We start from the raw sequence: 10566 nt of genomic DNA on the forward strand, positions 1-10566 counted from the left end.
TGTGTGTCAGCCACCCCTCCCAGTTTCATATAATCAACCAACTTGCATTTTATCCCCTCATCCAGGTCATTGATGAACATAATGAAAAAAACTGGACCCAGTTCTGATCCCTGGGGAACACCACTGGCCACAGGCTCCAACTTGACTCTGTGTCGCTGATCACAACCCTCTGAACTCTGTTTTCAAGCCAGTTCACAATCCACCTCACAGTCTAATCATCTATCCCACATTTCCTGAGTTTACCTACGAGGATGTTATGAGGGACAGTATCGAAAGCCTTACTGAAGTCAAGGTATATGACATCCACTGCTCCCTCTTCATCAACATATTTGGTCATGCCTTCATAGAAGGATATCAGATTAGTCAGGCAAGATTTCCCCTTGGTAAATCCATGCTGGCTACTCCTGATAACTTTATTTTCTTCCAACTAATTAGAGATGGCCTTCAGAAGGAGCTGCTCCATCATCTTCCCAGGGATGAAGGTGAGGCTTACCAGCCTGTAGTTGTCAGGGTCCTCCTTCTTGCCCTTTTTGAAGACTGGAGTGATATTGCCTTTTTTTCCATTCCTCAAGCACCTCTCCTGTTCCCCATGGTTTTTCAAAGATGATAGAGAGTGGCTCAGCCACAACATCAGCCAACATCAGCACACGTGGATGAAATGAAGGAACAAGTGTTTTTAATGGTTCTGTTCAGTTTTGCTTTTTCGCCCATGTGCAGAATATTTGCTTTCAAAATTTTCCATGGGCTGTCGAGGAGGTGATGTGACCTTCTAATGTTGCTTAACAAGAAAGAAGGATGTGAGTTAACCACAGCTGACCACACAAGAGTTAACTGGATAATTCAATATGCAAAATCCAAGGAGAATGAGAATCTGCATGGTATTTGGGTCTGGTATTTAGAAGACTCAGAACGTGATCCAGCTGTCCAAGCCTGAGTGTCCAATGATGCTGGAAATGCCCTCAGGTGGCTTGAGATATCTGCATGGGGTTGACACTGGGCTGAGGGACATTTCATTCCTCATTTGGGCCTTGGGCTTTCAAGGCCACCTGAACACTGCACTCTAACTGAGAAGTGTCTTGTTGATGAGCTGAGTTTCTGTGCTATCATAGAATCATAGAATGGCCTAGATTGGAAGGAACCTTAGAGATCATCTAATCCAATCTCCCTGCCATGGGCAGCGATGCCTCTCAACTAGACTAGGTTACTCAAGGCCTCATCCAACCTGATCTTGAAAAACTCAAGCGAGGGGGCATCCACAGCTTCTCTGGACAATTTATTCCAGAGTCTTGCCACCCTTGTACTGAAGAATTTCTTCCTAAGATACAATCTAAATCTATTCTCCTTTAACTTAAATCTATTTCCCCTATCACAGAATCACAGAATATCACAAAATATTATCTAGTCCAACCCCCCTGCCAGAGCAGGATCACCTATGCCTGACTAACAAATTGTTAATGACCACAGGTTGTGCCACAGTTTAGGTGACCCCAAGGAAATAAAATAGCACATTATAATGAGACTGACTTATACAATACTTAAATACTGCACACAACTAGGGGAGGTTGTCACTGCAATATACCTTCTGGAGCATATCCCCAAAAAGCTTGTTTAAATTTTGCTCATATTCCAAAATTTTGCTCTAGTTTTACAGCCAAAATGAATGGCACGAGCTTTTCCAGGGTGTTAAGTGTGTAGGTTACAGTAGGCTTTGGATCACAGTCCTTCGAACAGAAGAAAAGTCCTTTATCAACATTTGCATTGAACCTAGAATATGGTCGCAGCCAACAAAAGTTGGCCTCTGAAACGATGACTCACAGCTGATTCGCCCCTACTAAACCGAGAACTCCACTGCAAATCTGTCCACAAGAGAAAGTTCACTGACACACCAGAAAACTTACTGTGTAATGTTGTGCACAACTGGACTAATTTAAAAGCTGGAGCTGTGATTGCTCCATCTCTTTAACTAAGACATGAACTTAACAGAGGCAAAGCTCACTTGTTGAAAAAGAGATGCACCCATTTTACATCCCCTGCCCCAGAAATACACACCCCAGATTAAAAGAATTTGATCAAGGACTGAAAGAAACTAATTTTGCCTTAATAATATGTATACCTGGGGAATTTTGTGGCTTGCAATAAGGATGGTCTTATTCTTCAGGTTTGGGTCATTGTTACTATTAGTATTATTTTTCTTTTTCTTTAAACTGGTTCAAGTTTCTTTTCAACCTCAAAGTCTCTTTCTCCATTTTCCCTGTTATCGTTCCCAGGGAGGGTATTGGAGGGGGGTCACAGAAAGCATCTGTCAAAGTTTAGTATATGATCCAGCCTTAAAATCTGACAGATGTCTATGGAGGGAACTGAGTAATAGAGAAAATGAGAAAACTTCCATCAAACTAGATATAAGTGAAAGTTTGAATGTGAGTGGTGAACTTATTTTATGTTGCTGCAGTGTAGGAGTTGGATATAAACTGCAGTGGAAGTATCAATACTGATTTTAGTATTACTGCAATGTTCAAGATAGTGTTTTAGTTCCTTGATAGATATTGAAATTACAGCTTCCTTTGGAGTTTCTTTGTATAATCCATCTTGCTTGGACTTGGAGAATTGGTAGGCCTTTTCCTGAGGATTCTATGTTAACATAATTGCTGGCTTTAAAGGTGCAGAATGACTTACCCGTGGTAGTGTTCTCCGTTCATTGCTTCTCATAGAAAAAAACATTTCTCATTTTCAACTTCTAGGATCACAGTGACAGCAATGTGCAACATGGACTTCAGCCATTTCCCCCTGGACTCTCAGACCTGTTCTCTGGAGCTGGAAAGCTGTACGTTTCGTCTGTGTTTCTAGCTAGATGTGCTCCGTGGTTGGCTGTGTAAGCATAGATTGGACACATTTCAGAATACTGTCTATTTTAGAGCCTGAAAGAATAGTTCATCAGAGTTACTGAGAGTCTTTCTATTGACTTAACTGTGTTGTATATCTAGCCCTTATGCTGCAAGACAGGGCAATTTACAAGGAAAGCATCCTTGTGTGAATTTTAGTAGACATCACTTTCAAAACAATCACCAACAGAAATTTTAAATATATACCCTTTCTGAGCAGCTTGCTGATGAGAAATCTGGGGGAGTTCTGCTCTGTTTATTGCTTCTGACAGGAAGATGGTCCTTTAAAGTGTTACAATAAAAAAGTTGGTTACAATAATTATTGATTTTTCTCTAAATTTCGTCACCAGTTTTATTTATGTATCATATAATCCTGGTCCTGCAAACACTGTGGGCTGGGGTCAGCTTCACTGGGAAGGAGTTGTTTTGCAGAGGAAGTGATATGAACACTAAGATTTTCATGGCTGTTCTATAAACTTTGTCCAGGGTATGGCAAGACTAGCATCTAGTTCTTTTGAAGTTGTCCCAGCTATTTAACTGAAATTTTCCCCTATAAACAACAGAATCACGAGGTAATTTATGTTCGTCTTGAGGCCAGCTGCTCCAGTACCCTGCTCAGAGCAGAGAGAGATTTATAGTGGGGTTGATCATGGTCCAGTCGGGTTTTGAACATCTCCAAGGTAATGGAAGCTGTGCCACCTGTTCAAATGACAGCTCTTACCCTGGAAAAGGTTCCCTTTATCTGCTAGGAAAAAAATCCTTTGCTTCAACTTGCATCCCTTGCCTCTTGTCCTTTTGCTCTGCATCTTGGAGAAAAGTGTGAGACGTCTGCCACCATCTTCTCTATGACCCACATCAGGGCAGCAGCGGGACCCCACCACTGGCTGCTCTTCTTCCAGCTCAACAAACCCAGCTCCCCCAGCCTGATGTCTCGTGCCATGTGCTCCACTCCAATCATCTTGATAAACATTTTTTCATTCTCCATTGCTGCTCCCTAGTACACTAATTCTTTTTTTCATTTACAGTCTTCAAATATTTCTTTTGCTTGACTTTTTGTTTTTACCATTCTAAGACAGTTCAAGGTATTTGTGTTTCCTCCTTCCTCTAAATTCAGATGTTTTTCCCATGGCTATTTCCTGAGTTATTCTTAGTAGTTAGCAATACCTGGTCTATGATTTTTGGTATGCGATGCTCAGGAAAGTACCATTGTAGTTGTTATTTCATCTGTGTGGAGTAAAAAGAGGATAGGTTTCCCTGAATCCAGATGAGATGGATTGTTTTTGATTGTTGTTGTCATGGTATATCATATGTCAAGATCTTTTTAACTCTCTGTTATTAGCAAATACTTTTGTGGCATTACTTCATACCAAAGATGATTTTGTGTTTGTTAATTCTGACTGGATCTATTAACTTTTTTCACCTCCAAATTAAGTCACATCACATCATGTTTCTTCTTATGCTTACACTGATGAAGATCTGATGCTGTATTGGAAAAATGGAAATGAATCCCTGAAAACAGATGAAAAGATATCTTTGTCTCAGTTTTTGATACAAAAATTCCACACTACATCAAGACTGGCTTTCTACAGTAGCACAGGTATTGGCCTTTTCTGATTTAATGCTATTGTAAACTTAATCATAGAATGGCCTAGGCTGGAAGGGACCTCAGAGATCATTTAATCCAACCTCCCTGTTTTGGGCAGGGACGCCACATCTCGACAAGAGCAGGCAACACATAGGGACCGAGCGGGAATCGAACCTGCGACCTCAGTGTTGTCATTATTGTCAGCACTGCTGCTCAAACCACTGAGCTAACTGCCCCCCTGATTTATATAATGCTATATTAACTACTTGTGAGAGACCTCTTGGGATTATGTGTCACTGAAACCACCATTAAGACAATGTCTCCATGGCCTGGGCAACACATGTTTTAAAAGATCACTTTCTGTTTTCATGACTCTTACAAAGAAAAGATCAAAAGAAATATCTTCTCTCTGTGTGTGCCTGCTGTCCAGGCTGTTCTCATCAATTCTTCCTTTCCTCCTCTCTCAAAGGCTGGTACAATCGCCTCTATATAAACTTCACTTTACGCCGACACATCTTCTTCTTCTTGCTCCAAACCTACTTCCCTGCTACCCTTATGGTCATGTTGTCCTGGGTGTCCTTTTGGATTGATCACCGAGCAGTTCCTGCTAGAGTCTCTTTGGGTGAGAACAACTGCAACAAAACATGACTGTGTGAAAAGCTTTGAATGTGAAAATTTTGGCATGGAAGGGACCCATTCATTCGGATGGTTGAAGATACTGGGCAAGAAATATTTGTTTTATATGATGATTTATATAATGTAAAATTTGCAGTTAGTCTTAAGTCCTTCATCAAGTCCTCCTGATCTATACTTAGCTCAGGACAGAAAGGGCTGTGGTTTTAAAAATGAAGTTGGGGAGGGAAGAGAGATTTCGGTATTCATGAGCCAATGAATCAAGATTTTTCTCTGTTGTCCAGTCCTGCAGTTCTGAGACACACACTGCTATCGGTGAGGGTAGAGTTTCCCAAGAGTTTAGGCACCCAAAGGGAGTTAAAAGCTTCTGTTACAATTTTCATGAATACATTTCATGAGCAAGATCCTGCCGTGTCCCAGCTGTCACAATGGGTGTCACAGCCCAGGCATGTGTCTTCCTAACCACCTGGCATTGATGCTGTGGCCGATGGTCTTCGGCCTGGAGGCTGCTTGGAGGGTGACAAGGTGGCACATCTTCACCAAGTTGGAAGAAAGGCATCAAGGGATCTGTTCTTAACAGCACCTGGGGACTTAGTTGTCCCTCCTTCCAGTGTGCTCCTGGGAACTCTCAGGGATGTCTGTAACATCAGGCCTTGGATGAGAGTGGGGCAGCAAAGGGTACAGAGGGTGAGGGGCCACCAGCCCTGAGATGAGGTGGAGGTTGGGTTTCTCCTTTCCCAAGGGTGACTTGCACTGAGGGTCCAAAGTTTCTGGGGTAGGGAGGTCTCTCATTTGAGAAAGTGGGAAAGCAAAGAAGTTGGTATGTGAATGAATGTTGATATGTGAGGCTTCCAATATTAAAAATGTAAAACCAGTGCTCCAGCCCATGAGTTTGTCTCACTTAGAATCTGCAGCAAAAATATAAGAACAGTCAGTCAAGAGTCTGCTCCACTGAAAGAAATGTATTTGGTGGATATTATTTAAAAGAAATTAGATCTTGATGAAAAGTGAAAAACAGTAGCTGTGTTTAAATTGGAGACTGTTTTGAAATGGCTGAAGCAACTGTGAATGTTTTTTGGCTCTGTTTGCTCTATTTAAGTGGCTTTAGAAACTTGTAAATATTTTTCTCTCCATGACCATCCAAGCTATACATTATTTTGCAGGATTTTATCTATATCTGTCTAAATATATATACACATACACATGTGTGTACACATACACATTCACACACACCCATATATATAAACATAAATACATTCATATATGTTTAAGAATGCATAGATGTATCTATATACATAATACAATGATTGCTGTGCAAAACTTTTTGACTCCCACAGCTTGAACTGTAGACAAATATTCCTAGTGGTAAAAGCATCATACTTTTCTTTTGCGTAGTTTCATACAAAACGTTTTATCATTATTACACATCCCTTTTAATATCAGTGGTTTAATTCAAATCCTCTTTAGCTGTGACCAAAAGTCAATACCAGGTTACCTTCTGGCAGTGCCTGGAACACAGACTGATACAGCTGGGAAAGAGGACTCCTCGTCACCACTGGTCTTACCAGACCTGAATCTAAGCACTATGCTAAAATGCTGGAGATTCAGGAGGGAATTAAATGTTGTTCCTAGCAAAACCTCCTCAACCTCCTGTTATTCCTCCTCAAAACAAAACCCATCATGCACACAGGAGAACAGTTCTACATTGACAGGAGAGATATTTATTTCATATCTAAGATCTTTTAGAGCATCATGTAGAACATAATTTTCGATTTTCTTCAGACAAAAGCCTTACAGACTGTATCAGTCAATAACATTTATTTCTCTTGGCTCTTTTCAGGGATAACCACCGTGCTGACCATGTCCACGATCATCACTGGGGTGAACGCCTCCATGCCTCGCGTGTCCTACATCAAAGCAGTAGACATTTACCTGTGGGTCAGTTTTGTGTTTGTCTTCCTCTCAGTGCTGGAATATGCAGCAGTGAATTACCTGACTACGGTGCAAGAGCGGAAGGAGAGGAAACTGCGGGACAAGGTGAGAAAAACTTTTGTTTTGTTAACCCACTTATTCCTTTTTTTTTTTTACTCTCACGGCTGATCCGGTCTTTATATTGACTGATTTGTGTCTATAAATGGGAAAACACTGACATCCATGTGTGGGTAATTGGGTCTGTTTAGACAGCTGCACCTCAGGCTGAATTGCTAACACCAGAAAAACAGGAGTTTGTCACATGGGTCTTCACAGAAACATCAGAGAAGAGGAGAGCGTGAGCTGAACTGAGGAAGAATGCAACCTGAAACTGTGTGGGAATGACGAGGGGAAATCATCCAATCTGACACTTCACTGCAGCTGCCACAATTGCTTGTTTTTAAGCTAAAGGTGTTATTTAGAGCAAATTAATTTCCTCCCTCTACAGTCAGCTTTACTCTGGAAACTGGATTCAACAGATATAATAGTGGAGTTGTTCCCCATTAACAAACACAAACAACAGTCAACTAAATTTATGCTTGTACTTTTTAACGTGTTGTCAGAGGTCCTACCCTTCATCCTTGAAGTTTTTCAAGACCTCACCAGATAGAGCCCTGAGCAGCCTGGCCCTGCTGTAAGCAGGCGATAGGACTAGAGACCTCCCGAGGTCCTTTTCAACTTGAATTCTCCTACAGACCTGTGAGCCCTTCCTCTTTGTAGTTAAACAAAACATCATCATCTTTTGAACACTGAGGCTTGGAACCAGATTTTTTCAGTCCTCACGCACCCAGAACATCATTATGTTGTACAGCTGCTTTCTTCCCATTAGGAGCTCCCCACATTTTTACTCTGGGAGAAAATTGTATCAGCCTTTCAGAAATGCCAATGCAGACATCATCTTTCATTTGATTTGGCCATGACATTTCCCTCTCTGAACTACTCTGTTGGCTTCGCATCCTGCTCTTCCACTTGCACTGCTTCCTGTGACTTCCTTGAAGTACAGAATAGACCACCCATCAGCCCAGTACCTTTCCTAGTTGATATCTCATAAAAAAATTTAATTATTTACAAGTGAAAAAGCAATTGAAATTGATTCAACAGACTCCTGGGACAAAATGTTACCTCTCTCCAAAGCCTTCTCAACAACAGAAATTAAACGTGCCAGAGACCAAGGCTGATGAGTGGAGTATCTGAAACTAAACGTTCTTTCTCTCAGAATTGGAGTGGTTGCTGTGTCTGCCTGTGGCAAATGGTTCGCGGCCTGTGCTTATTCCCAAACTGTCCATGGGAACTTTTTGGTGCTTGCTGGCCTGGACAAAATTCAGACTGGAGACATTTCTGACACTCTAAATCGTGTTGCCAGCTGAGTTCCTGTGCCCAGGGAGGCTCTTTAGCGGTGTTTAATTTATTATTAGACATAGACTAGGATTGCTGCAGGGTGAAATTATGTAGCATACTTCTACATGTACATGCCTACGTGAAGATGAGTGTAATTTAAGACGCTGTGGGTTTCTAGGATGATAAAGTCCCTTGTCCATAGGGCTGACTGTCATCATGTGTACATCAAGCCATGGGAACTGTAATTTGACCTGGGGGCTAGGAGTAAATCTGCAGAATTCCTTTTTCTGATGGGTCCTGCAGCGATTAGCTTATTGTCATAAACCGCTTTCCCTCCCACCAACCCACTATCTCCTGGACCTGTCATCAACTGAAGATAAAGAACCTGATTTAATTCTTCCCTCTAGGTTTTTTGTTTGTTTGTTTTTTGGCTTGTTTTTTACCTGCTTAGTATAAAATACACCTTAGAATCCAAATGATCTTCAGCTGTATCCAGGGATGGCTCCAAAAAATTCCTGGAGTGCTGGGTCTAACAAGTAGAACAAAGGGGCTACAAACTTGTCATGTTTTTCCGCACAAAGTCTGCTGATACCAAATCATTTGGTTATCACTAGAACACAGAAAACAATTCTTAAGTTGATTTTCAGATTTTCAGTAAGCCATGTGATTTGTTGGTTAACTAATTTGAGGAAAAAGATTTGAGTGCAGAGTTTTCCACTGACATTCCGAATATTGCATATTCAGGTATATATATATATTGAGGATATATACATTTCTGTGTATATATACTTAATTATTTTGGCTGAACTTATCCTTGAAAACAAGTCCTTGGAAAATCCACACCACACATCAAAGCTGATGAAGGGAATTGGGGGCAAACCATTGCTGGGTAAGGAAAGCAGTCTGTGGAGAGTCAGAGGCAGGAACATCTAGCAGAAAGGAGGTTTTAGAGTCCATTTTCATTGCATATAAATATACAATCCATATTACTGGAACAGAAAACCTGCAGATTTTAATGAGTAGAGGACAGTATTTGCTATTCAAAATTCTACCTGTGAAATTCATTGGTTTTATCAGGCTTGTGGGATGCATGCTTGTGTTGCTGAAGTCAATGCAAGCTTTGACATTAATTTCAACAGAGCTGGGATTTTACATTAGGCTTTTAACTGGTCCTCTCCTCAGTTTAAAATCAGATTACAAAGAAAACATTTGTATCTGTGAAACCAGAAGTTGGCCCTTATTTTTCCGTAACATGTACTGGATAAGCCATTTCCACAGATAAAATTGCATCTTGTCTTTGAATATTTGTGAACATAAAGACTGCAAAATAAGGAATTGCAAGACAGCAAGACTGAGCAGAGCTAGCTAAGAAAACATTTTCCTTAGTTTTTATGTCTACTAAAGCATTTTTCTAATGTTTTCTGAAGCTGTTTGCCGAAGCAGTGTAGCTAAACTACTTCCTTCTGAAACACAAGGAACAAAAAAGTGATTTTTTAGTTTTGTTCCAAGACAAACTTACAGTATCTCAACTAAAATTTCCAGCTCAATTGTTCACAAACTGTCTGTTAATAGAAAGACATCATTTCTGTTGTTAATATGTTCTTGCAGTATTCAACTATATTTCTCATTTATATTCCTAGTTTCCATGTACGTGTGGAATACCTAATTCAAAAACTGTGATGCTGGACGGAAACTACAGTGAATCTGATGCCAACAGCCTGGCAGGATATACAAGAAACCAGATGGTCCCAGAGGAAGAAAAACAAGAAAAGATGGTTGTGCACTTAACTATGAGCAATGAATCTAATTCATCAAGGAAGAGAGGCTCGAGGGGCCATGTGGGCTCACGCATCATCCAGAACAGTCACACAATTGATAAATACTCACGATTAATATTTCCAGGCACATATATATTTTTTAATTTGATATATTGGTCTGTCTTTAGCTAAGTGTGCTGGCACAGCAGTGACTGAAGCAGAAGACATTTAAAAAACTCTCTTTTGTTGGTTCTTTCTCAGTCTAATCTGGATGCGAAGCTAGAAAACGGATTATTTTATTGCTTCTTGGGAGGGTAAAGGGGAGGTCACATCCACCAGGAGGCAACTCCACGCATAGGCATGATGGAGGAACCTGCTGTGCTGGTTGCTTTCCAACCCACAA

The 10566-nt window shown here is 40.8% G+C and overlaps 1 protein-coding gene across 1 annotated transcript; it reads left to right on the forward strand.

Annotated features, from left to right (window-relative positions):
- Positions 1 to 2738: 2738 nt before the first annotated feature.
- LOC104271284 (gamma-aminobutyric acid receptor subunit rho-2-like) lies at positions 2739 to 10355 on the forward strand (the record flags this gene model as incomplete). Its single annotated transcript, XM_009865904.1, has 5 exons — positions 2739 to 2821; positions 4312 to 4476; positions 4934 to 5086; positions 6938 to 7134; positions 10047 to 10355. Coding segments are annotated over 5 exons (907 nt in total), but the record flags the coding sequence as incomplete, so codon positions are not given.
- Between the last annotated feature and the right edge of the window lie 211 nt (positions 10356 to 10566).

Source organism: Apaloderma vittatum, unplaced genomic scaffold (assembly GCF_000703405.1).
Source record: "Apaloderma vittatum isolate BGI_N311 unplaced genomic scaffold, ASM70340v1 scaffold21093, whole genome shotgun sequence".
Classification (NCBI taxonomy): domain Eukaryota; kingdom Metazoa; phylum Chordata; class Aves; order Trogoniformes; family Trogonidae; genus Apaloderma; species Apaloderma vittatum.